At 57.2% G+C, this 25104-nt stretch overlaps 8 protein-coding genes across 8 annotated transcripts; 4 read left to right on the forward strand and 4 right to left on the reverse strand.

The window, feature by feature from the left end:
* Positions 1-1549: 1549 nt before the first annotated feature.
* On the reverse strand, positions 1550-2508 carry DICSQDRAFT_124352 (uncharacterized protein; the record flags this gene model as incomplete). The annotated part of the gene is made up of 2 exons (XM_007361601.1): positions 1550-2064; positions 2142-2508. 2 exons carry the CDS (start codon positions 2506-2508, stop codon positions 1550-1552), a joined length of 882 nt encoding a protein of 293 aa, XP_007361663.1.
* Positions 2509-4863: 2355 nt separating this feature from the next.
* DICSQDRAFT_98487 (Metallo-dependent phosphatase) lies at positions 4864-6639 on the forward strand. Its single transcript, XM_007361602.1, has 8 exons — positions 4864-5034; positions 5088-5158; positions 5218-5342; positions 5412-5541; positions 5601-5657; positions 5722-5803; positions 5863-6154; positions 6379-6639. Exons 1-8 carry the CDS (start codon positions 4868-4870, stop codon positions 6397-6399), a joined length of 945 nt encoding a protein of 314 aa, XP_007361664.1. The 5' UTR covers positions 4864-4867; the 3' UTR covers positions 6400-6639.
* A 1957-nt stretch (positions 6640-8596) lies between these two features.
* On the reverse strand, positions 8597-10151 carry DICSQDRAFT_51637 (CRAL/TRIO domain-containing protein; the record flags this gene model as incomplete). The annotated part of the gene is made up of 7 exons (XM_007361603.1): positions 8597-9030; positions 9090-9181; positions 9247-9298; positions 9353-9422; positions 9485-9826; positions 9885-9907; positions 9968-10151. The coding sequence occupies 7 exons, from the start codon at positions 10149-10151 to the stop codon at positions 8597-8599; spliced, it is 1197 nt and encodes a 398-aa protein (XP_007361665.1).
* A 2454-nt stretch (positions 10152-12605) lies between these two features.
* On the reverse strand, positions 12606-17619 carry DICSQDRAFT_152338 (uncharacterized protein; the record flags this gene model as incomplete). Its single annotated transcript, XM_007361604.1, has 10 exons — positions 12606-12907; positions 12964-14053; positions 14111-14430; positions 14505-14820; positions 14912-15826; positions 15912-15999; positions 16067-16210; positions 16272-16481; positions 16584-17211; positions 17474-17619. 6 exons carry the CDS (start codon positions 17617-17619, stop codon positions 15522-15524), a joined length of 1521 nt encoding a protein of 506 aa, XP_007361666.1. The 3' UTR covers positions 12606-12907; positions 12964-14053; positions 14111-14430; positions 14505-14820; positions 14912-15521.
* A 684-nt stretch (positions 17620-18303) lies between these two features.
* On the forward strand, positions 18304-18881 carry DICSQDRAFT_132554 (uncharacterized protein). Its single transcript, XM_007361605.1, has 2 exons — positions 18304-18729; positions 18776-18881. Exons 1-2 carry the CDS (start codon positions 18642-18644, stop codon positions 18865-18867), a joined length of 180 nt encoding a protein of 59 aa, XP_007361667.1. The 5' UTR covers positions 18304-18641; the 3' UTR covers positions 18868-18881.
* A 1049-nt stretch (positions 18882-19930) lies between these two features.
* On the forward strand, positions 19931-20455 carry DICSQDRAFT_98495 (uncharacterized protein; the record flags this gene model as incomplete). Its single annotated transcript, XM_007361606.1, has 1 exon — positions 19931-20455. One exon carries the CDS (start codon positions 19931-19933, stop codon positions 20228-20230), a length of 300 nt encoding a protein of 99 aa, XP_007361668.1. The 3' UTR covers positions 20231-20455.
* A 396-nt stretch (positions 20456-20851) lies between these two features.
* Positions 20852-22887, forward strand: DICSQDRAFT_177714 (mitochondrial carrier). The gene is made up of 7 exons (XM_007361607.1): positions 20852-20970; positions 21036-21071; positions 21144-21236; positions 21335-21551; positions 21983-22239; positions 22382-22551; positions 22608-22887. Exons 1-7 carry the CDS (start codon positions 20917-20919, stop codon positions 22681-22683), a joined length of 903 nt encoding a protein of 300 aa, XP_007361669.1. The 5' UTR covers positions 20852-20916; the 3' UTR covers positions 22684-22887.
* A 22-nt stretch (positions 22888-22909) lies between these two features.
* DICSQDRAFT_132558 (eukaryotic translation initiation factor 2 subunit alpha) lies at positions 22910-24540 on the reverse strand. Its single transcript, XM_007361608.1, has 6 exons — positions 24396-24540; positions 24159-24291; positions 23696-24056; positions 23357-23624; positions 23206-23295; positions 22910-23141 (listed from the first exon to the last, which is right to left on the reverse strand). Exons 1-6 carry the CDS (start codon positions 24486-24488, stop codon positions 23031-23033), a joined length of 1056 nt encoding a protein of 351 aa, XP_007361670.1. The 5' UTR covers positions 24489-24540; the 3' UTR covers positions 22910-23030.
* Between the last annotated feature and the right edge of the window lie 564 nt (positions 24541-25104).

Here is a 25104-nt window from a genome sequence, read left to right on the forward strand (position 1 = left end):
CCGGCACGACCGGCGGCGCCTACTTGCGCGAGGCCACAAGTACGCCCCGTTCCGGATGCGGCCGGACGGACGGAAAGCCCGCAAGCTCCTACGACCGGATGGGCGACTATCCCGGTCTTACCCCCTCACTGTCACTGAACTAGCCGGGCGGATAGTTTGGCGACACTTCATTCCCCCCCCCTCGTCGTCGTCCTCCTCCTCGACGGCGACCACTCTTGTTACGGATGGGGACGGCGACTCCGGGTCGCCGTTGGCAGATATGGTGTGAGTGGGTAGGTGCGGGTCCTTACTCCACACGCTGACTTCGGTCGTGGTCCGAGCACGCTGGTGCAAGTCTTAAGTGACGCGCTGGGTGGAAATGTCAAACAATCTCGGATAACACGCTTACTTACATACCTACCGTACCCTGTAGCTATGTTTGGTATAAGACAAGAAAATAATAATAATAATAATAATAATAGCATCTCGATGGATGTGCGTGCACACGCCCGGGTCCTGGAGAAGCCAGCTGGGGGGACGCAGAGCCCGGGCGAGGGAAGGCCCGCGAAAGGGGTGTCGAAGCCCGCGAGAACGAGGGACTGGGGCTGTGTGGAACGACGGACGGAAGAGCACGCACCGCGTGCAGTTGCAGTGGCTCGCACTCGGGCCTGCTGCCACCAGGGGCCGGCGACTGCGCACGCTCCCTCGATAGCGATAGAGTTGCTGCTCTCGGACAGACGGCTTCTCACGTCACTCTCAGGCTGGCCGGCTCGGACGAGCGTGTCCGGCGTCGACGTCCACAAGTGCTCATCTGCCTCTGTCGGTCGCGTCCCGTTCATCTCCCCGGCGATGTTCATGTTCGTGGGGGCAGACGTCGACCCACTCGACGCTCGAGCTAGCCGGACTGGGGCAGGACGAATGGATGCATTTTGGTTGCGACGCGCTTCGTCTGAACAAAACTGGGTGCATTATTTGTTTTCGCCTCGTCTTCTTGTGCGCGACGGCAAAGCACGCGTGCGTGATATTGGCACAGACCGTCGGTCCGATGTGTTGCGGACGCGACGAGAAGGACTGGCGGGGTTGACAGACAAGAGATGAAGATGGAGAAAGCAGGCGTCGTCAGCGTTTATTAACAGGTCGCCGCGCAACAGGTCGCCGCGCTCGGCAGCCGAATAGAATACAGGGACGATGAGCGTAGGACGATGGATATGGAAGACAAGTGCGAGCGCGCAGGCGCGAACGTGATTGAGAAGCGGGAGGCGGTGGTACACTAGCGGGAAGCAGACACGCAGAGTGGCTAAGATACTATGGTGAGAAGCGCATCCGGAGGGAATAGCAGCCCGACGCGGTCTAGTGCGACATACGATATCAGACCTCCAACAAGTCCGACTTGCAAGTCCGAGCGGCCCCATGCGTAGCAGGGCGCGTCCATATGGATAGAGCGAGGCCCGAGCGGTTTGCACGAAGAAAAACTGATACCGAAGCGCTGTATGTATCAAATCATACCATCAAGCAGCGAGTCCCGGTGGCAGCTCGCATACTCCGACGAAAGAGCAAGACATCGTGTGCCTCACGCGTTGAATTCCGGGTCCTTGTCGCAGCCGTTGTCCTGGTGGCGCTTCAGCGAGTCGTTCCGGCTGAACGTCTTCGTGCAGAACCGGCACGCGTGCGACTGCTGCAGGTGCGTGCTCTCGAAGTGCCGCTTTTTGTCGTGCGCGCGCCCGAACGACTTGTCGCACTTGTCGCAGTAGTACCTCTCCTGCGGCGGCGACGAGGACGACGCGGGAGGGATCGCCGCCACGACCGGCATGACGGCGGAGAGCGGCGGCGAAGGGGACGCGTTAGACGGGTAGTTGTGGTAGCTTTGCGCCGCTTGCGCTGGGGTCGGGATGAGGTGGGTGGAGTGGGAGAGAGACGGCTGGTGCGACCCGTGCCGCGAAGGAGGATAGCTCGCCTGGCGGTCGTACAGAGGCGGGGTGCGCGACGGCTGGTGCGCGGTGCCCCAGCTGCCGCTCTGTCTGTTGCCCGAAGAGGGCGAAGAGGAGGGACGGGCCGCAGCGAACGGCAGATCGTGCAAGGTCGGGCCTGTCGGTGGTCAGAGAGAGCCGTGCCAACCAGTGAGCACCGGGCAAACATAAGAGCGGAGAGTCTCGAGGACGCACCGAGCGAAGGCACTGCGAACCCGCTCGGGACGTCATGCCGGCTGACATCGCGGGCAGAATACGCGTGCGCGTGGACGAGCGGGGGGAGCGCGTTCGCGCTGGTCATCGACTGCTGGTGGTGGTGGTGGTGGTGGTGGTAGCCCGACGCGTGGGACTGGGGGTAGCCGGACGCGCTGCCGTGATGGTATGGTGGCGGGACTTGCACACCCGTCCCTGAAAGCGATGTCGGCGCGTGGGTGTAGGCGAATGGAGGGCCCCCCGAGGGCTGCTGCTGGTCGGGTTGGCGGGGGTAGGCGTGGGCGCGCGCGTTCTGCTGGGTGGGGGAGTTGTTGTTGGGGGACGAGTAGTACGAGTACGTGGGATCCATGGCGAGCATCAAAGTCATGTAGCGCGGGAGCTTGGCCTGCTCGGTGGAGCGGTGCTGTGGATAGCAGGACGGAGGATGGACAGAGAGCATATATACTGGCAGAAGACTGGTATGCGGCACGGAGGACAGAAACGGAAAGCATCCTGTCGCAATACGGTACCGGATGGGAGCAGATCGACAATGTATCATGCGAGCACAGTTTGACATGCCCATATCCCTGGATGGAAGGGAAGGAAAGGCTATTTCCTTAGCGGACGACAGACCACTGGTCGATACATGCAACAACGATGCGGGACGTTGGAGATCATGAAGCCGTTGCCACCTGCGGTCGAGAAGGAGAATCTGCCCATTCCAGGCTGCCCACAGGTCCGTTCGCCAACGGACACTCCTAGCCTGCCTTCGATCGTAGTCCGTGGGGCGTCTGCATGCCATCGAATTCCCGGCGCCGTGGTGGCCAAGCCCCGCGAGCTCTCAATGTACGCCGACTCTGCCGACCTGCTGCCACCCGACTGCCTGCGCGATGCGTAAGCTCATCTGGACGAACATGGCTCTCTCTCCACACACACACACACACACACACACACCTCGCGACTTTGCTGTGAAAAGACGCGCGATTCATCTCTGCCGATGCATATCCGGCCACGGCAACTCCCGGACGCGCCCATACTCGATCTACGTGCAGCCCTGGCCTCGGGGCGTGAGGTAAACATACGCGGGGCAAGCTAGCACGGGGCAGTGCAAGCACAAGCACAGAAACGGAGACGGCCCACGACCACTGACAACTACGTCAGGACCGATCGCATCACCGAGATAACCTCGGGCTCCTTCGCCGCGCCTCATGTGAGTGCGAGAACAACGAACCATGATCCAGCCAGTGAGGGGGCAGCAATAGTACGTCGCGCACTTGGTCTTGGGTCCTTGCGCGTGTTTGCTGCATGCTCCTGGGGGCGGAACCTTGCAGCCTTCAGGGGGCCAAAGACCCTTCCCGTGCCGTTGATCCATTGGATGCATCGGGATCGTTCTCAGCATCCTCTTCCAACTCGGCACCCAGACTTCTCCTGCGCGCGCTTGCAAAATCTGTCAGCCGTTCGCTAGCTCTACAGATCATACGTACGATGCCCTATTGGTATGCACTTAGTCCAGGCGCGGTGTTTGACCTGTGTTTTCGATGCGCGCGCTTGTCATCGTGCATTACATATGCGAGCCCGGAGGCAGGGCGCGCTGCGCCGTGCGCGCCGACTCCTAATCCTGCTACCTCGAGTGGAGAATATGACGATAGGCCGTCCGGTCATAGAGGTGAATGGCGCCTTGAAGATATCGCTGAAGTATTGCCGGATGGCTGGCGTAGGGTCCCAATGGGGACATTGCCGTTGAACGACTGTCCACGGTGAGAGCACGACATAACCTTCACCTCGCTGGTCTGAGGGCATCCATGAACGGCCTACGAACACCCGTTAGTATAGAGATTTTGGTGCTTCGATGCGTTGGTTCCATCCTGACTGCTGAGGAGCGGCGCCTTGAAGGAAGCTAGGTCAGCCGAACGCTCGGGATTTCTTGTACTAGTACATGAACCTACGCGAATGAACAGCGATAAGCTGTCGATACTTCCATCGATTGCTGGGACGAAGCCTTACGCACGGCATCGGACGGATACCTGGACAGCGCAGGCGTCATATGGCCACAGTGCTGAAGCTGCGATAATGAGGCTTGTGGAGGCGGCGCCCATGCGCGACACATGAGTACGCCGAGAGTAGGAATAGGCTAGCAAAGTGCGGCCGTGGAAGCCGTTGGATTGATCTCAAAGCAAGGGCGGAGCGAGGCTGCCGTCAATAGATTATTTATGTTCGTAGAGGGCGACGGCCACCATCGAGGAGGAGGAGAGGCCGGACCCTGGCTGGCACAATAGCCCGGCGGCAGCTATGGCATACATGAGGCCAGTTAGTCTAGGAACGCCGTTGTAAGACAGAGCACGAAATTGCTGACATACTGTAGTATGTTGCGAGGTTGCTGTAGGCCGCTAAACCTCGTTGGCTTGTATGTCTTGGCAGATCACGATTGCCAGTCCCGTCTTCAATTTATGTATCCATAAGATATGATCCCGACGACACTAGAGGTCTCTAGGACCCTAGCGCGAGCGGATGAGAGAAAGTTCGAGAAGGTGGGAGCGAGAAGTCGTGAGGTTGAGACACTTCGTGGGAAATCGTTTCGTATGATTGCCGTCTCGATATGGGCGAGCCCTGATCGGTTTTGGGAAGTACCATATCGGGGTATGTGGCAAACAGGCGCAAAGCGTATCGCAGGCAGGCGGGCCGCTGGTCGACTCAAGTTGGACCTAGACTCGGACTCGGACTCTACAATTATGGCACCCTTTGATCTCGACGCCTGTATACAGCAGCTCCTTCGCAAACAACTCTTGCACGAGGCTCTTTTGCGGGAAATATGCGAGAAGACCAAGGAGGTCCTCATGCGAGAGTCCAATGTCGTGCACGTTAGCGCGCCCGTAACGGTTGTTGGCGACATTCATGGGTGAGCACTTTGCACGTTCCAAGCTTGCGTGCGTCGGTTGACCGACATTCAAGTCAGTTCTACGACCTCATAGAAATATTCCGGATAGGTGGATATGCCCCACATACCAACTACCTCTTCCTCGGTGCGCCCGCAGTCGTGCGACCCACAGCCTACGCACACGAGCAGCTCATCGCCCAACAGGCGACTACGTCGACCGAGGACTGTTCAGCGTGGAGACAATCTCACTTCTAACGTGCCTGAAACTTCGCTGGCCAGATAGGGTGCAGCTGATCCGGGGGAACCATGAGTCAAGAGCAGTCACCCAAGTGTGTCGTGATCCTTGCCTGCTATCGTTCGCCCTTCGTTCATACCTCGTGTCTTTCGCTGCGCGCCAGACATACGGTTTCTACACTGAATGTGTGCGGAAGTACGGTTCATCACATGTTTGGACGTACTTCACGGACATGTTCGACTTCCTCACACTCTCCGTGGTCATTGACGACAAGATCTTCTGTGTCCATGGCGGTGCGAATCCCCTTGTATATCCAGTCCTGTGCCCATATGCTCATCCGGGATTGCTGTAGGACTGTCGCCTTCGATACATTCAATAGATCAAATCAAAGTGGTCGATCGGTTTCGAGGTGCGTGTTTTGCTCTATCGCGTTTTCGGTAGTCATTGTGGTGGTGGCACTCATGCTTCCGAAGAAATCCCTCATGAGGGTCCTATGGCAGACCTCGTATGGTCAGATCCAGATGCAGAGAAGGAGGATTTCGCGATCTCACCACGGTAGGATCCCATTCCGGTCCCAATGTAGTCACATAAGCTCAGATGGCGTGGTTCCTCAGCGGTGCGGGCTACACCTTTGGGTCAGGCGTCGTGTACAAGTTCCTGGAAACCAACCAAATGTCACACATTCTCCGAGCGCACCAGCTATGTATGGAAGGCTACTCGTCATTATTCGATGAGCACCTATCGACCGTCTGGTCCGCGCCGAATTATTGCTACCGCTGCGGCAATTCCGCCAGTATACTTGAAGTTGGCCCCGGTGGCTCAATGTTCTTCAACGTGTTCCAAGCCGCTCCGGAAAATGAGCGCGACGGGCCGAGTCATCAGGCCGCGCAGAACGCGGGGGGGAAGGTGCGTCATGCGTTGCTCTCATTCCCGTCCGCCAAGTGCTTGCTCAACGCCCATTTCCTCCTCCCTTCGTACTCGCCCGTTTCACTCGTTCTCCCATGCCACTCTCCGTGTGTTCCGTTCTCCTCTCATTCCGTTTTGCCACGTGCGTCTCCGGCGTTCTCTCGTCGCTCGCGCTTCGCTGTCCTTACCGTTGGCGCTGCCATGGTTATTTTCCATGTCGACAGTTGCCAGAGTATTTCCTGTAGCTCGTATCATCCAGTATACCCCTTCATGACAGGCAGCGCTCACCAGTCATGACGCTCGCTAGCACCCGACATTATGTTGTGGAACTCATGGGCCTATAAGATGGCTGTACATTAGGAAGCGAACGGAAGCGAAGAGCCCGCGGCGAGCGTTACCGGCGTGTTTCCTGCTGTGGATACTCCGCTAGATCACCGTGCTGTGTACGTTGCTCAGGTTTCTCCTCTAAACCGTCGTACCCCGCCTCATCGACAGACGTCCGTGTATCGAAGCCGTTGGGGATCCACTGGCACGAGGAAATCACGACAAACGGACAAATACCCATGTTCGATCCTTTCCCCCACTGTTCTGCCTGGTTCCCTTCACATGCCACAGGTACAAGGTCGTTGGTGCTCTCTAGAAGGGATGTCCAGCATTGAAGCCATCACGCAACCCTGCTCTCGCTCCCACGAGCTGCGGGTGGACTGGGAGACGGTGGATGAGTGCAAGGAAGAAGCGAGCTCGGCATCACAACATCAACCCGACTCGTATCGTTATGACACGCAGAAGGCGAAGCCTAGGGATGCCAGAGTTCTCGGACCCAATGGGCGGCTGGGTCGCGATTGGGAGCGTGCAGGAGCACGTTCCGTGGCGCGTGTTTCCCGGATGTTGGACACGCCGCCGCCGCCCCCTGCACTGCGCACCTGAGCGCGGCCAGCAGGCCGTTCGCGATTCGACGCTCGGTCTGAGCCATCTCGAGGCTTCCTTCCTGCCCTCAGCTTCGCTCGTGATCCGGCCTGTCTCGTGATCGCGGCTTCGCATCATCGGCGACACAGCGCTGAGCGCACTGCCCATTTGGGGCTCGTCCTGCAGTCGGCGCGGTCGCCCCGATTGGGGTTATCGTATGAAAGGGACGTACGGCGATGTCGGCTCGCTTGGGCCCCGTCGTTGGGGCTAGCCACAGGGGCGTGGCGGAGAGGCAATAACCGTTGCTCGCGCCTTGTGGAGTAGGTCGATGCCACGGATCGCTCCTGGTATGCCGGCAGCGCGAGCACTAGTGGAGCCCACTGCCGTTGTTTGTCGTGGGTCGTATTGGGGGCCTAATTCATTGGTCGGCGAGAGGGCGCTGATAGAAGCGAGCAGCAGCGACAGGACGACATGCTCGCGTCCGTGAGCGTAGACAGGCGTGTGGCCGCCTGCCGCTGTCAGGTCATCGCACACGCGGCCATTGTACGCAACGAGGCGCTCAGTGCGGCTTCTCCGCGTTCTCCCAGGATTCGTCTGCTCTCAGGTGTGCGAATGCTCTCGCTATCAGAAAGGCAGAGCCCCGTGGCGTGCACGCAGCCTCAGGTACTGCGATGACGAGGAGACTGCGAGCGCACATCCCAAGGCTGCGTTGGATTACTACCGATGCCCGCCTTACGAGCGGATCCGCGTTGTGACCAAACAGGCTTGCCCTACCACGCTACGATTGTGGCTAGCTTTACACTTCCTCCGAAAAGAGTGCGAGGTAGCAGCGTTGCAAGACGACACAGGATGTGTGTGTCCTGTTGGACAAGCTCAGCCGAGCTGTCTTAACGCCGCTGTGGCGAGCCGCGATATGTGGAATGCGCTCCACAGGTCCAGATCAGTTGGCAACAGAACCGTAGGACACGTCCAGAAGACTGTCTGTCTCATCAAGCCGGGATGGGTGCGGGGACAATGTGATACTCGAGTCCGCCATCCGCCTCGGCCGTCGCCGTTGCCTCTACTGATTGCATAAGTCTAATTGTTGGGGTGAAGCGAACCCGACGCCGGAGATAGCTAGGAATCAAGGAAGGGGAAGGAAGTAGGTGCTGATCGACTTGATACATAACACTTGATACATAAGACTTATGATCGAGAGCAATGACCGATCACGTCCCTCCAGATGGCAATCCGCTGGCCTCCTTGGGGTAGCGGTAGTGGGCATCGCGAAGCCTGCCGCAGATGAACCAGAATAATACCTCAGAAGGGAGATTAGCACACGCCAAGCGAAACCATACCTACGCGCTCATCTGGCGAGAACTAACCCCGGGTTTGCACGAGAATCCACAGACGACAGCACGACGATCGTACTATTCATAGCGACATGGAAATTGGACGCTGGGCTCTGATATTGGACCGGTTGTCCGGGTCAGATTGAACGGTTTAGAACCTTGATTCATGCGCTTCATTCCGCGGAGGAAATACAGGTAGGGTGTACTATATCCGAGCGGGAAGGCGTAAGATTCCGCGCATGCCCTGGCTCCACCTGAGCATGCGAGGCTTCCGACGTAACCTATATGTGATTACGCAGACAACTACGGACAGCAAGAGAAGGAAGCGGTTCTTCCACTTGCTCCACCATAGTGCTGCCAACGTACGAAGTAGATCGCGCTTCCGCCGGCGACCATGTCTAAGTTTCGGCGTGGGGGCACCCTGGCGGGAGACGGGGTAGCCGAAGTAAGGATTGAGGTGAGAGTATGTGGATATCGACGGGACACGGGGTACTGTTTGGGAGGACGAGGCTGAAGCAGCGGAGACCGCGGGTTGCGCCGGAGAATCCGACACGCCGGAAGTGCCTTCCTCTAGGTTCACCACTAAGTTCTCCAGGGGATCCTCAAGCTCAGTAAGCAGTGGCAGACTGCCGCCATAATCTGGCAGGTTATGTGTCAGTGCACAATGCGCTAACAAAGGCGCCTTGCTCCACGCTCACCACGCGGAATTGCAGCTGCGGACAGGAATCCGAGGAGCTCGTCTTGCGAAGGGAAGAATATGCGTGTTAGCGCAGACTTCGGTAACAGACGCCTACACAATTCAGGGGAATTGGCTCAAAAGACAAGTCTACTGCCACTGTACTGTATGAATCATACTTTACGATGTTCCAAATCCCTGTATGTGCCCAAGAATGATTGAGAATGAAGGCTGTCGGGCACTGGTCAGCGATGTCAATACAATTAAGCGAAGTAGGAGTCATACCGGCAGCGAGCATACCGGGAAAACGAGGAATAAGCTCGTAGAGGAACCAAGTGATCAAATCTACGGCTTGCTGTAGAGAATGAAGGTAAGAAGGTACTCGTCTTCATAAAGGCACGGCTTGCAACGTACGACGCTTTGCATCGGCATCCGGTCAATATCCATGAGAACAATATACTGCAAGATGGGCCGTTCGCGACCATGTGCAGTTTCTTGTTGGTGGTTGAGTGTGTGCAGATGAAGCCGCAACAGTTCCATGTAGTGTATGAGGGCTGAGCGTACATCGTGCGAGGGACCGAGCAAGTCGCAGAGTTTGACCACGACGATCGGCCTCCCAAACGGATCTCGAACGTTTGTAGGCAGACATCGTATGAAAGATGTAGACGAACGGGGAATCTCGGTTGGTATCACGGCCAACCGCCACAACAACACATCACGTGCGTTTTCGAGAGCAAATGGAACTGTGAATTTGTGACGCTGTAGCATCATATCTGTTCAGACTACGTCTCCGAGAAGGACAGCGCTTGGGACCCACTCTGAGCAACCTGAATATTGATTCTGCAAGGTCACAGCGAATGTCAGAAAGGCGAATAAGCCATAGGGATAGCCGATACGCACGGAGGTCGTATAACCACGATGTTGCCCTCCTTTCCCCTTCGTCATCCAGGTACAGTTCATGCACCAATCCCGGTAATATGTCTTTCCTCAGCGTTCGCTGCAAATTTCGCGCGTTGTCGAGGTTGGATTTATATATTTCGACGAGCTCTTCCTTCTTCTGACGTAGGACGTCTTCCATTGACATGATGAGGGAAAAGGTACGAGCCAAGGACACGTCGGGTCGAAAACGCGCTGGAGCCGTGTCACCACAGGCCTAAGATGGGGGAGGGGTGGTGCATGGTCCGACAACGAGTGGTCAGCCCACCATCAATGCTATGCACATGTGGATATTGCCCGCTAAATTCGGGGAGCTGATTGGCGCCGAATGCTCAAACAAGTCTCGCTGTGCCGTAAGGTTATGGTCACGGTTTCTTGACCGTGCACACTGCACTCCTAACTCAAAGTTGCGTCTCCTCACTCCTCTGATGTAGCGGGACCTTGCTTATACAGATCATCAATCCGAAGCCATTGGTTGACCATCGGCAGTCCTATACATCTGTCAGCATGACCAGCAGTTAGCGGAACATGGATTTCTGCGCCCGGGGGACCGCGACGGCGAAGAAAAACAGGTGTTCTTGGCTGTGCTCGCTTGCAGGCATCTTCAAGACCGTGGGGACGACCGCTGAACATGGATTGCTGCGCCCCGGTCGCCCGTGCGGTCACGAACATGGCTGCAAGCGAGCACAGCCGGGAAACCTTGTTTTCATCCGCAGTCGCGCGCCCACAGAAGGTTTTCTCGGCTGGAAGTCCGAAGCAGGGATCTGATCCTCCCGTCTCAACGACTTGAAGATCACCATACACTACTCTACATCTACTAAAAATCCCTGTGCAGACTTTGTAGATCCCGCCGGCACGGCTTAAGGGGTTGAGGAGGGTAGGGGAGGATCCCCCTCTCGCACTCCGCCATCTCCAGGGAGGAAACAGACGACCGCGACCGTCACAACGTCATAGGCGACTTTCAGCTGCTTTGCTTGCCCTCGCTGTCGCGGTCGCGATCAGACCGCGCGGGCGGTCGGGTGCATTAAAGATGTTTCCGGCGACGGGGCGCAGAAAACCATGTTTTGGGTCGCCCGCGCGGTCATGAAAATGTACACCTGCTAGCGAGCACAGCCGAGAAAACCTATTTCCTTTTGCGGCTGCGCGTTGACAGCAGGTTTCCTCGGCTGGAAGACCACCGAGACCACCCCACCTGAAGCAGGGAATTCAAAGTCCCTCCTTTTCGATTCTAACATCACTATATAGTACGTCCACTAAACCCTCCTGTGCAGACGTGGGCCATTCCGCGACATGACCTCAACGCCAGGGTCGAGTAGAGTAGGGGAGGCTCACCTTACGCACTCAGAGACATTTCCAGACTGCGACCGCGACCGTGTCATACGCGAGATTCTGTTTTACTTCCAGGCTACACGGTCGCGGTCGTGGTCAGACCGCCCGGGCGCCAACACTTACGTCCCCGCAGTTAACCTCTCGTTTTGTAGGACAGTTATCCGCCGGCGTCTCTGCTCGATAGCCTCTGAGCTCTGTTTTCCCTCCAACCGCAGGATCCCAGGCTACCTCGTAACCTACCTGCTATATGAATCACCGTCACTCCACTGCAAGTCGACGGCAGTCATGAATCCCCTTGGCACCATCAGGAACATATCTAGTCGCCAGAGGTAAGCTCTGATAGACACTCATTCTGAATGGAATATAACCAACCTTCACATTCACTGGCAGTGCAAGCTGCCTTTAGGGCTCAATTGTGTCTGCAAACCCTGGGACCCGCCAACCACTGCCTCCCTTTTGAGTTCATTGTTGCGCTGAGAAGACCGTGAAGCGCAGATCCAGCGTCGAAACTGTAAAGGACCTCGCACTGTCCCGGTTCCTGCCGTTCTGATGCTCTACGTAGCCGTACTCCTCATCATGCTCTTCGCCGAGATCGTGCCTTCTGATCCTCATCGTATCCGAAGTTCGCTGATCGGCCTCTGTCTAGCCGCTACCATACGCCTCGAATGTCTTCGGCCCGAAGCGGATTTCCTTCCCTGCCCCCCTGCAGTCCGCACAGCATTCATGCTTGTCCACCGGAAGTCTTGACTGAGATTCTGGTACCCTTCCTGGGTAGCCTACAACGAGGTTCACTGAACTGAGGCTCTCCCCTTCCTCCGCGCGCGCGCAGGCTTATCAACAATGCACACTCTGACTTGCATGTGGGTATCCGTTTGACTAAATGACAGGCTTCCTCCGTTCATTAATGGCAATCACTGGTACACCTGTGAGTATATACTGCACTGACAGAGTGCTTTCCCGGAGGGCAGGTCTGCACCGGGGCTTCGGGTCGACAAAGCCTCTACTTTCATTTCGCGCTCATATCTTGCCTTCCATCTCTTCCATAGCAACCTGTCCTGTATGTTATCCGTGTAGCCGCCGGCAATGTCGATATCTTTCAGACCGTGCCCCGCGCACGCATGTTTTGCAAAACTTCTATCGGTCGGCAATAGTCTGCAAGATCCGAGCGCGCAGTTCTGTGCGCTTTCAGATGGCGTGCGTGGCACCTAACCAAGGGCCCTGACTGTCTACTACCTCTACCTTACCACGTTCTTCTCTGACCATCCCAACGTCTATCGCCGTCTTCGACATGTTTCTGTTGAGTCAAGTGAAGGGAGATGACCGACGAACGTTGTCTTCACATGTGGCGGGAGAGCAGGTTGGACAGGTGTGGCCCAAACCGAACGCTCTCTGTACTCGGCTCTCTCTCTCTTCCTTGCGGTACATCTCAGCGCCGACCTCTCTTGCCGAACCCTCGCGATTCCGTCTGTCGAACATCTTGCGATATATCCCCACATTATCCGCTTTCTCGAGCAACGTGGGTCTCAGGGTTTAGGACGGTGTCGCTCAGCGCAGTAGCGTTGCCTTCCTCGAGCTGTACGTCCTTGTTGCCTGCGCCGCACCAACCTAGCTCAGGAAAGTCCAATTACCAGCGAGCTGGAGACGCAGCCTACCTTTCCGACCCCGACCTCTTGGACTCCGCCCGAGGAAGGTTACATACAGGCTAAATCCAAAACCTTGGGCCGCCTCGCGTCACTCCTCCACGCTGCCTCCGCCATTATACAGCTCCATTGCTTCTTTGGGCACCTGTTGATCTCGTTGGCCGTCTCCACGCCCGCTATGGTTATTCTTGCGAGTAACTGTATTGCAGTCCCCTCCTGCCCTCTCTCCCATTTTTTAAGCCACTTTGTGCAGATCGGCACCATAATTTCCACAACACGTTGTCGAACCCTCTGGTCTCGACAGAACGCGACACCACTTCCACCACCCAGGCTCGGCTAGCTAGCAAGCTGGAGGCAGGGTCGTTCCTGCCAGCCTACATGAGGGGAGAGATGACACCTGATATCAGGCGCACGCTATCTCTATCTTTGACACTGACTCATTGGACACCACTACTTGCATCCCAGGGTCTGTCCAACACCGGCACGATTCTCGACGCTTCTCTCACGGCAAACCACTCGGACTTCTCTTTCCCCATCACTTCACCAGGCGCTTCTCCTTCGAAGGCCCTTCCGCTGGGAACGGCAATAGAAGGAGGGCGAGAGAATATAGAGATCCGAGGCCGCTCTGTGGTAGAATCACAACACGCTACCGACCGCTTTCCTCGTTTCTTCGCTTATCTACTACGCAACGGCACGCCAAACCCCAAATCGGACGGAGGACGTTCACGTCCACGCCCCCGTTCACGTTCGCGGCGCTCAGCGGATCCTGGAGGGACTCTGGCTTCTTTGGCGACAATCCCGGATGCTCCTGCACAATGCGGAGTCGGCGACGAAACAGGCCTGCAGTCATGCGCCGTCGCTGTTACTTTGGCTCTCTCTTCAGCCGAATGCTCTTCTTCTCTGAGGGTCCCCACCTCTTCCACCATCGCCCAAGCGGACACACTCAGGCTCGCCCTTGCGTCTGAGCATCTTGGAGTATCTCGGGAAGTCCTTGTCTCTGCGTCTGGTGCTTCGGATCCGGTCACGGCTATGGCGAATCATTCATCGTCGGCGTCCTCATCAAGAGGCGGTGGCGGGTCTGGTACGCGCGCTGAACAGCTTCTAGCATCCACGAGGAAGGGTGCTGATCGTGTCGCAGGCGAACGTATCATGGCAAATTCTTCACAACTCTCATTTCTCTCTAACTCGAGCTCTCCGAACCAGCTCGCCAGCACGAGCACGGTCTCGCCCCAGTATACGGATGCAGAGCTAGATCCGGACGGAGACGAACAGGACGAGCAGGCCCAAGAGGCGCAGAACCAGGCAAGTGGGGCCCAGACCCCGGAAGGACAGCCGCGAAAGAAGAAGACACGTCGCGCCGGCGTCGCTATTACGCGAGTGCGGCGGATGCAGCGCGAGGTTCGGAAGCTCGCCGAAGAAGAGGAGGTCAATAATGCCCAACGGCAACAGCCAGGACGTGTACGGGCTCGACTGTTGTGTATTTTGCTTGTGTTCGGAGGCTCATCTCTGCGTTCGTTTCTCGCTCTATCTAGTCTCTCCTCCAGCTTCAGCCAGTCCAAGTCCAGCCTACGTACCCTGGGAACGCTCACCCGATGCAAATGCGACTGGGAAGCCCAACCAGCCCACGTTACGGTCCGTTCCAGGGAGGCATGCCTGTAGCCGGGCCTGCGAGCCCCCCGCCGCGTTCTCTGACGAGTCCGGTTGCTGGCGGAGCGAGCGCGAGCTTGAACGTTGCTCCCCTCGCACGCCCCCATACACGCAACGAGGGCAGTCCTCCAGGTCACGGTCTTGCTTCTGCTGCGCACCCTCATTCAATGACACGTGGGCCTCCGTACGACCGCATCCTCGAGGTACGTGTTCGTGCATGCTGCTGGTCGCTGGCACCAACTCATCTGAATTAACACGCATTTCTCGTTCTGGCGCGCGCTCATCTTTCCACAGGACGGTGACGACGTGGTTCTTCTGCCCCGTCTGCCCAGCGCCAGCCCCACAGGAAGCCCAAGCATTTGGGCGTACCGCCCGGAGGAGAGGGACACAACACGGCCTCGTGGTGGCCCTGCGTAAGGCTTCGCACCTGAGGCGTCAGCTCGAGCTCCGCTCTTTGCGGCGACCACGCTCGTGATCCTGACTTTCCCCCAAGTTCCCGCATAGCCGGGCTGGTTGTATGTGCCTCGACGGCATGTTTGATAACATAACGTCACACCCGAGCAGACCGTGTTTGCGAGTAGACTCAGCCGTGTACACTATTCGTCCGACCTACCCCTCGTTGCAGCGGGCAGGCGTATACCTGACTGGCTTGTTATCATTCCTCTCATCTCCCTTTGTCAGATGCCTCTCTAGATGTGGTATCTTGGTCGTTGTTGTCAGCGTTATCATCATCGCATTCGGATATCTCGCCTTTGTATGGTACAACTCTAGCATGGCTGTCGTGTAACATCATTCATCCTACCTATTACGGTGACATCTCTTCTTCCGCGTCTATTCCTAGAGAGCAGTCCCCGAGAACACGATCAAACACCAGGTTCGCCATGCAGGATTTCATAAGCCCTTCATAGACTGCCTAATTTCGGTGTTACCGGCTGGGGACCTGCACGTCCGTACGCCCATTCGCTGAGAATCACCCCTCCGATCGCGGTTCGAGGCGGGATCTTGAATGGAGGAGCGCTGTCAGACAAGGCTGGCGCGACGCTGCTCTTGGCTCCTCGCGCATCCGCCGTCGCTGCTTCGGGCTTCCCGTTCGGGTTGCTGTTCTCGGCCGCCGCGGCGAGCTCTTTATGCTCCTGCCGTGAGATGATTGTGCCGCTTGTATGGCCGAGGACCGCCAGGAGCTCTTCACGTGTGAACCACCGGGCCTCTGCAGGAGCGCCAGACGACACCACAATCAACAGGTTTATGTCAGAAACAGCAACCGCAGGTAGACGCGAGGCGCCACCACACACCATCCAACTCGTTATCGAGATCGGTGCGCAGCGGCTCGTTCGAATCGGCGGTCGCATAAAATCCGCACATGAGGTTGGCAGGGAAAGGCTGGTTCAGGGACAGGCATTAGACAATCCGGGATGTGGCGGGGGTCGGTACAGGCAACGCGACATACCCATGGCTGAGAAGAGTGGTAGCGGACGTCCCAGACCTTCACGCCGGCCTCTTCCCACATCTCTCGCTTGACCGCGTCCTCGAAGGACTCGCCAGGCTCGTTGAACCCAGACAGGCACGACCAAAAGCTCTTCGGCCATTTCCTCTACAGGTGGGGTTTCTTCTATGAATGGGGGTGGGAAGCCAAGCGAGCGGATGATACGCACGTTGCGACCCAGGAGAATCTTGTCCCCAGTCTGGTTTACGACGGCCATAATGACGACTGGATCTGTCCTCGGATGCGAGAAGTTGTTGAGCCCGGTCGCGGTCGAACAAGGCTTCTGCCCGGTGTTCTCCGCCCAGGGGAGTAGCGTCGAGCATGTGAGCTTCCATCCCGCCCACGAAGAGTGTACAGAACTGCCGCACGAAGGGCAGAACTGGTTCCGGGTGCGGGCGCGAAGACATGAGACCATTCCGTAAGCAACGAGCGTATCTCCGGCGGTAGCCGCCTTGGGTCGGATACCGCAAGAAAGACGTACCTTGTTCCGCGCGTTCCAGTCAACAATCGCGCGCGCCTCGGCAAATATCGCGGCCTCGAAGGCGTCGAAGGAGCCCGTCGCCGCGCGCGGTTCCGTGAAGACCAGCTGCGTGCCCTGTTCTCCCTCAGCGGAAGCACTCGCGTGGAGAACCTGATCCACTTCCGCCTGGTCGACGTCGCTGACGTCGAGCGAGAAGTACGGCGTGCCCTTGATGTTGTCGATCACCGTTTGTGGATCCGCCTTGGCGCTGAAGTCCGACGAGGGCAGCGCCGCGGCGAACGTCGTCTCTGTTTCGTGCAGTCCGAGGAAGACGATCGGGGTGCCGCGTAGCCGGGATCCTTCGAGGGCCTTCACGTCCGGATCCGCGATCTCGCCTTCGCGCCGGCCTTGCGCGAAGAACGGCTCGGTTCCCAGCAAGGACCGGACGTCGCGCGTCGTCAGGCGGGCGAGGGACTGTTTGAACGTGCCTGCGTGCGCGCCGGATGTGGAAGACTTTAGGAGTGGCTGACCCTCGCGGAAGACGAGCCACCGCGTTGCCGGTGCGTGGACGATGGCATTCAGGAAAGGTTGTGAAGTGCGGAGCCAGGCGAGGCGGTTGAGGGGATTACCGCTGAAGAAGTTGACGTAGCTGGGGAAACATGATCTGTTTCAGTAGCTGTACGTTATGCCATGCGACAAACATGCGCAAAAGCAGGGGCACGAGAGCACATGAAGAGGGCAATACTGTGGACGTAAGATGGACTTGTGCGACAGGCCCTGCGTCAAAAGCAGGTTTGAGGCGCAAAATGCAGCTTCAGATTGAACGGCAGATTATGCGGGATTGTCTCCATTTGAACCGGGCCACTCAAACCTAGGCAGCCAGACAACCGGGTATATCACCCAGGGCCCACGCCTTTGCGGCGTCACTCACAAATTCTGCAGAATCGTCCGAGACCTTCACCGTATCCAATGAGGACAGTGAGCTGGCTGAGAAGAGCGTGGCAAGCGTGAGATCCCGAGCGATCAACCGCGGTCGTCGACAGAAGACGTTCGACATCCCGAAACGCTCTCTCGATGCATGCGATTCCCTGTCCGAGTGTTGCCATATGCGTTTGACTTGGTTGCTATTCGATTTATGGGTGGTTTCACCCAGGGATGATCTAAAGCTATCCTAGTATACGCAGATGATGCAAGAGACGAAGGAGTAAACAGATGCTCACGGTTCGGGACCCATTTCGAACCTCGAGAGACTCGAGAGGGACCGGCGAAGAAACTGAAAGGTGTGACGGTGAATGGTGATGGGTGGGCAGGACCTCAGAGGTACTACGGAGGACGATGGTCGAGGTGTGGGTGGAAGAAATATCCTGGAGGCATTCGTGATACACCGGGCGGATGACCGCTTTCCTAAACCCGGCTGACTCATGGGTCACAAGCAGCTGCCCACTCGGACTGACCAGGAAGCCCGCTGTCGCCCGGAGGACGCACTGTATTCACTACCGCACATCGGAGTAGGACGGGCACATACTGCTGTCAATACGTGCGAGTAGAAGGTGATGATGGTAGAAGAAGAAAGTGCACAGTCCGAGATTCCCAGAAACGGTCGGGAGGAAACGGTCAAGTTCTCTCGGCGCTCATAAGTATGGAATGGTGGGCGCCACGAGGTCCTCGATCATCCTCCTCTCGGCAATGAATGTCGACATTGTTTCTGACTCTCCCGTTTACCTCGGTCACCAGCACGTTTGCCGAAGGCTCTAACACGGACAATCAGGCTCCCGAATCGACTGGTATCCATCGTCAGCGGCTGGCAGCGAAGATTGGGGGGCTAGTCCTCCTGAAGTCGCCACAGTGTTCGTGTCCTGGGTACAACGTTCATAAACGTTGCATGCACGCCCGTCATAGGGAATCCTCAAGCTATCCGTACTGCCTGCAATATGTCTCGATCGGTGGTACAATAGGTTTCACAGGGATCCTGTGCACAACTGCTTCGAGCCGAAGCGCCACTACCCAATCTGGCTTTTCACGCTCTCCCGCGCAGCCTTTTTGAGCGACTTGATACGGTCCTCATCACCATGCAATATCATGGACGGCGCTCGCTCTCCTCCCTGTTTCGCAAACACTTCTGCGATCTGCGCTAAACAAATGGCATTTCGCTACCTCTGTGTAACCGGTACGACCGTTGCGATGCTGGAGTTGCCATAGCTGACTCGGAACAGTCGAATTTCGCTCTCTATCTACGACCAGCTTGGACGAACCCACGCAGCGGCGATGTGACTCGTCATCTCAGTCGCGGCCCAGCTATGAATAAAGTAAGGGGCAGGAGCAATCCATACAAGCCGAGCGGTAAGTTACCGGCCTGGAAGGAGGCGAAGTGGCCAATAACCTTTTCTGACGCACAAAAGGCTGGCTAAAGTGGCCGGGAAACCCTCCAAAAAGGACAGGTCATGGATCCAGAATGCACAATTTCCGCAGACCGCTGATTCCCAGTGTTCTAGTGCCCTTACACGCGGAGACTTTTGACAGAGCGCGTCTTGCAACCACATGTTTTCGGTGAGGACACGAAGACGTCGACCCTGGGACATCCCCGAGAGTCGGGTAGCCATGGCCATATCTCGCTCCAGACGCTGCCTCTACTGGTGCGATCTGACTTGGCGCGGCGTCCCCATCTGCTCCTGGTGCTTTTGATTACGCATCCCTACTGCAGTATGTTAGATCACTTCCGACACCGCATCGGTCCTGGATCTCACCATTGTCCGACTTTTGGAGGTCGCAAAGAGAGTCATACAACTCGTTTATAGCACGGGCCGCCCCGCCTCGGTCACCTTCTTGACGTGGTGCCCCACACTTGAGAGAGTACATAACCGCCTCGCCTATGGGTTGCGCCGGTCAAACCGCCTCTCTCTCTCTCTCCTCCTCCCATCGCGTCCTCCTTCCCCCCATGGCCCGTGTTCCATTCTACGGCGAACCGACGATGTTCCTGTCTCAGTCCTCGTGGTGGTGCAGTGCTGTGAGCCGTTTTCTACTCGTCGCTTGACACTTTACACACGATGCGTTCCTTCCGACTCCCCTTCAAACTTCCATATAAGGCAGTCGGTCGCTCCGGTCAGAGAGCTCTTTACGGCTGTTCCTATGTACTTTCCTCGCTCGACGCGCTGCATTCCCCGGCCGCACGTCGAGCAAGGGACGGTCATGCGATCTACGATAACCCAGCGGCAGCCCGGGTGCGTCTTATATAAGTTCGAACCTTGCGCGCCGCGCTAGGCCATGTTTATGACCCCTTCATGACCCATTGTACGCCCCCGATGTGCGTCGCGTTGCGTCCGGCGGTTCGCTAACTCGCGTGTTTACGTTTGGTTTGCGTTGTCGAGCAGATGCCATCAGATCCGCCGTCCCCCACGACGAAGCCGCTCCCGCACCCACATGCGCACACGCTGAGCACCCAGCGCCCGACACCTCTCCGCGCACAGACAACGCCGGCGACACAGTCGAGCGCACCGCGCGCGGCGCTGACCCCTGCGCAGGCGATCGCGCAGGCGTGGATGCGCGAGTCGGCCGAGGCGCAAGCGCAATGGCGCATGGCCGACGTGCGGGCCAAGGAGCAGTACATGAACCCCGTTAGATGGAACACGGGCAGGCCGGAGAAGAAAAAGAGGAACGGAGCAAAGATGTGAAGGACGGCGTCGACGACCCCAACGAGGCGCGTGTAGGAGGTTGGCGGGAACGAGCCTGCTGTGGTATCTATCTATCTATTCGTCATGCGTTGCATTGTAGGATCAGTCCCCGTCGAGGGAGCGGACTCTTTCGCTGTTGAAGGCGCTGGGACTCTAATATTCGTTCTTTCTTGTGTATGCGTTGTATCGTTATGGTCATGGAATATGCATCATGGTGAAATATGCCAAAAAACGGCCTGTTCTGTTTGACGTAAGGTCCAGTACGCATGCCGTCGGTGTCAGATCAACTGGAGGTTGTCTGAGTGGTAGGTCCCCGCTTCTGCAGTGTTGCAAGGTTGACGACATGATTCTCATGCATGCCGTGGGTGACTTGAAAGCATGTTGGGTCGCGGCTGGAGTTGACCGACGGGTTCTCTGCGTGCATGAGAAGGCCAAGATGGCAATTGTGTATGAAGCTCGCGCCGTTGTCCTGCATCCGTCCAGAGGATCTTATCTAATCTCGGGCGTCCCGCCAGGAAAGTTTGGATGCGCGCTTTGTGATTGGGCGACGGAGAGTCGTCGGTCCGCCGAAGCTGGGGTACATCCAGCTGGCCTCATGCGAATATTGACTCGACGGGCTCTACCTCTTCGACCTCCATCTCGCCTGGCTCCGTCTTCTTCGCGTTGTGCTCTCAAGGGACTCAGCTATGTCCAAGACGGTCAAGGATCTCACCGCGGGCACCGCTGGAGGCATCGCACAGGTCCGTAACACCACCTCGTCCCCGCTTTCCGACTAACACTCATCCATGCCGTGACGCCTACACAGGTGCTCGTCGGGCAGCCATTTGACATCGTGAAAGTGGTACGTTTCAATCAACTGCGCTGTTGCTTTGCTCTACAACGCGCGACATGGTGACACGCGACCCGGAAACAGCGTATGCAGACCGCGCCCGCGGGCACGTACAAGGGCATGGTGCACTGCGCGGGTGGAATTTTGAAAAACGAGGGCCCGCTGGCATTCTATAAGGTTTGGTGCGCTCCCGTGCCTTTCCGTACATCTCCGTATGCTGATTCAACTCTGCCCTCATTCCCCCCACGCTCCTCGAATCACGATGTGGTATACAGGGTACCTTGACCCCGCTCCTCGGCATCGGTGTCTGCGTCTCGATACAATTCGGCGCGCTCGAGTGGACAAAACGTCTCTTCGCCCAACAGAACTTGCGCAGCGGTCGCGGAGGTCCTGACGGGATGATGCTGTCGAGCGGGCAGCTCTTCTTCGCAGGCTCGTTTGCAGGTCTCGCGAACGGCGTCGTATCAGGCCCCGTCGAGCACATTCGCATCAGTGAGTTGATATCATCCTGCGAATATTATGCGTATACTTCGCGCTATTGTCCAAGGTTCTGGCGCTGGCACTCGAACATCTACTCAGCGTACTGTCCGCGTCTCTGCGTCGTACACGGCAGTAATCCTCGGACGCACACATGCCCACACTCGTACGTGGCGCACATGTCAAATATAGTGGCATTCATTCCCGTAGCTCGAAGTTTGCCTTCTGACACGACTCTTGCCGCTCAATCTATTCGCTCGTACCATTTGGTTCACCGGGTCATGTCGCTTTCCGTTTTGCTTCTACTCCTGGAAGCACTGTGCCATATGGCCTCAAGCTACACAGCATGGAATTTACTAGTCGCTGCCCCTACAGCGCTGTCTTCTCTCGTCGCTCACCTCGCACGCCGCGGAGTTGCTTACTGACCTCTTTCTACACTCATGCAGGGCTGCAGACCCAATCGGCTACAAACCCCGTCTACTCTGGTCCGTTTGACGCGATGAAGAAGATCTGGAGCCAGTACGGCATCGCCGGAATCTACAAGGGCCAGGTCGTGACGCTCTGGCGCGAGGCGACCGGATACGGGATCTACTTCTGGGCGTACGAGAAGCTTATGCAGCGCGAGATGCAGCGGAAGGGCATCCGGCGGGACCAAGTGAATCCCGCGAACGCGGTGCTCTTCGGTGCCGCGGCCGGATACGCCGTAAGTCCTCCCTCCTCTTCTGTCCTTCTCTCCCCATGCTATTGTGCAGTCGTGTTGTTTGTACGATCACTGTGTCTCGATGGGTCCTTTCCGTGCTTCACACGCTCATTAACGCGCACGCTTCCTTTCCTCCCCACGACAGCTCTGGGCGGTCATATACCCCATAGACATGATCAAGTCCCGCATGCAGACGGACGGCTTCTCGGCTGCCGACGGACAAAAGTACAAGTCCACCTTGAATTGCGTACGCACGGTGTGGCGGACAGAAGGCCTTCCCGCGTTCACACGGGGACTCACACCCACCCTCATTAGGTACGCCCTCGCACACTGATGAAGGTATGATCGTGCTCATCATATGCTCTTCTCAGGTCGCCGTTCGCAAACGGCGCCACGTTCCTTGGTTTCGAGCTCGCGAGCCGCGCTCTCAACAGCCTATGGCCATAATCCTGAAGCTAGACCTCGGGGATACCTCATACCTAGATATGCATAGGCGACCACGACTACACCACAATGTACCGTACATAATTGCTCTTGGTCACCGGCCCCTCCACGCGAAGGGCCGAGCGGCGTTCGTCTCCTGTCTGCTGGGTTTAGGACAGCCCTTTCATCTTGTGTATCACAATGTCCCGTTCCAATACGATCTAGAACAGCACACATCGGTTCGAGACACCGGGACTGCTCGTACTGTGCGAGCAATGACGTGAACAAGGATACAGACAGGAATTCGATGGCTACAGTGTGACGATAGTGAGCTAGTACTGTACATTCAGACTCAGTACAACCTCGGTCCTCTACAACACCTCCTCATCATCCTCGTCGCCAGAAACCTCGGCGTTCTCTTGGCCAGCCTTCGCCATGAGCTGCGCGAGGTCCTGCTCTTCCGTCTCGGAAACGGCTTTGGGCTTCGGGAAATCGGCAAGGAAGTAAGCGCGTAAAGACAGAACACGGTCGGACCGTAAGCCGTACCTTCATCTTCACAACTAGCGACCCCCCCTGGTCCTCAATCGTTGACTGAATAGACTCAATTGCGCGCTCCAGCCGATCGACGGCGGCGTACTGTAGGAAGTAGCGTTAGTGCCGGCCGTACACGACCCCAGCCGATAAGATGTCAACTGACCTTGTCGGTAGCGTTCGTGCTCAGAACGTATAGAGGAGGTGCGACGAGCTTCGCCTTGATTGGGACGGCCTCGTTGCTCTGCGCTTCCCCTGCACGGAGAGCTTTCTTGATAGCGTCGATGCCAGCGGGGGTATAGCATGTCAGCTCAATGTCGGCACGGAGCTTGATCGGCTGGGGCGTCAGTCGTCGTGCGATGGTGCTGAGAAGGACGTTCAGCACTGCGGGCTGCACAGGGCTCGGCAAGGACTGGAACACAACGTCGGGCTCCCTATTGGCATTCACAATCAGTCAATATCTCTCTCTTCTTTTGACGTCCGACATCAGCGGTGAAGTACGCACGTCAAAGCAAGCTTGAATGCATCGTATGGATGCCCGTACTTCCTGCCCAGTGGCCACGCAATCTGGTCGTACAACTGCTCCAGACGCGCCTCCTCGTTGGCACTGCCCCCGGGCACCTCTTCGGGGACGATGTCCTCCTCGTTCCCCTCCTTTTTCGCCGCACGGCGAGCGCGCTTCGTCTCCGCGGCGTCCGCCTCGGCCTTCTTCGCCTGCTCGCCTTCCAGGACCTCGCCGTCGACGGAGGGCACTTTGGAGGCGACGTGCCGCATGATGGACGCGACCGTTTTCGACTTCATGTAGCGCTCCTCGCACTTCGTGATATCCTCGGGGGAGACACGGCGTTTTGAGAGGTCGATGTAGCCTGCACGCGACAAAAGTGACAAAGAGGTGGTCGTAAGGCAGAAAGGTGGTCGTAAGGTCATGGATGATGGCATGTGAGGGTGATGAGGCGGAAAATACGCACCCTTCTCCTTGTCCACACGGAGAACGACGACGACTTCGTTCCGGCCGACACGGATGAGCTTCTGGATCGATCGGATACGTCTCCGCGAGAGCTCAGAAAGCAGAATCATTCCCTCGATGTTGTCATATTCAAGCTACTTGGAGGAGGTCGATGAGCAAGTAGTTCTGTAGTCCTCTTCCCCGCGCCTCGGGCCCGTGGAAAGAACGCAGCAGGACTCGCGCAGAGCGGGGAACTTACAAGTTTCACGTAGGCTCCCATCTCCGCGATTTGGCGCACCTGCACCATCACCAGCTCATCTACTTCTGGATAGCGTTGCTCGTAGTACCGCATCTTGGTGTATTGGTGTTTCAGAGGGAGAGGATGGGGGAGTTTTTGAGAGAGCCGTCTACTCTGACTCTAAGCGATAAACGATAAAATCGGCGCCAATCTGGTTCGTACAGTCGACACCCTCCTAACCCATACCCCTGGTAACCCATAAACTCCCGAAACCCATAGGATTTTGGCTTTCCCAAGTCGGGATAGGGGGAATTCGACCCCATAACCCATAGGCCCCTGGTACCCAATAACCCATAGCTTTCTAGGGCCCAAAACCCATATGGTAATAGGGCTCACATTGAGATTACGCTCATCGATAACCTTTGTAATACTCGATGCATGCTTCCCAGAGTCCTCCCAGTGTCCATCCATGCTCCGACCATGTTGTGGGTAGGTGAGTCTGTTCGAAATCCCATAGCGCTCCCTCAAAGGGTCAGTAGACGCCTTTCCGGCGCTCGCTAACTGGGACTAATCAGGGGCGCTTATAAGGCGCTTAAGTTCTCGTAGCCCATAACCCCTCAAAACCCATATATTCGGGCCTGTCCCGAGGCCTATGGGTTAAGAGGGTGTCGACTGTACTCGAGGAAGACCATCACACATGTCACAGCTTGCTCAACGCCCATGCGACAGG

Source organism: Dichomitus squalens (assembly GCF_000275845.1).
Source record: "Dichomitus squalens LYAD-421 SS1 unplaced genomic scaffold DICSQscaffold_3, whole genome shotgun sequence".
Lineage (NCBI taxonomy): Eukaryota > Fungi > Basidiomycota > Agaricomycetes > Polyporales > Polyporaceae > Dichomitus > Dichomitus squalens.

Coding starts and splice junctions, on each gene's coding strand:
- DICSQDRAFT_98487 (XM_007361602.1), top strand. CDS start 4,868: ATGGCACCCTTTGATCTCGACGCCTGTATACAGCAGCTCCTTCGCAAA. Junction 5,159..5,217: donor TACCAACTACCTCTTCCTCG/GTGCGCCCGCAG, acceptor ATCGCCCAACAG/GCGACTACGTCGACCGAGGA. Junction 5,343..5,411: donor AGTCAAGAGCAGTCACCCAA/GTGTGTCGTGAT, acceptor GCTGCGCGCCAG/ACATACGGTTTCTACACTGA.
- DICSQDRAFT_132558 (XM_007361608.1), bottom strand. CDS start 24,488: ATGCGGTACTACGAGCAACGCTATCCAGAAGTAGATGAGCTGGTGATG. Junction 24,292..24,395: donor TGGGAGCCTACGTGAAACTT/GTAAGTTCCCCG, acceptor TCCTCCAAGTAG/CTTGAATATGACAACATCGA. Junction 23,625..23,695: donor GCATTCAAGCTTGCTTTGAC/GTGCGTACTTCA, acceptor GAATGCCAATAG/GGAGCCCGACGTTGTGTTCC.
- DICSQDRAFT_132554 (XM_007361605.1), top strand. CDS start 18,642: ATGGACGGCGCTCGCTCTCCTCCCTGTTTCGCAAACACTTCTGCGATC. Junction 18,730..18,775: donor TCGCTACCTCTGTGTAACCG/GTACGACCGTTG, acceptor GACTCGGAACAG/TCGAATTTCGCTCTCTATCT.
- DICSQDRAFT_177714 (XM_007361607.1), top strand. CDS start 20,917: ATGTCCAAGACGGTCAAGGATCTCACCGCGGGCACCGCTGGAGGCATC. Junction 20,971..21,035: donor CCGCTGGAGGCATCGCACAG/GTCCGTAACACC, acceptor ACGCCTACACAG/GTGCTCGTCGGGCAGCCATT. Junction 22,552..22,607: donor CTCACACCCACCCTCATTAG/GTACGCCCTCGC, acceptor TGCTCTTCTCAG/GTCGCCGTTCGCAAACGGCG.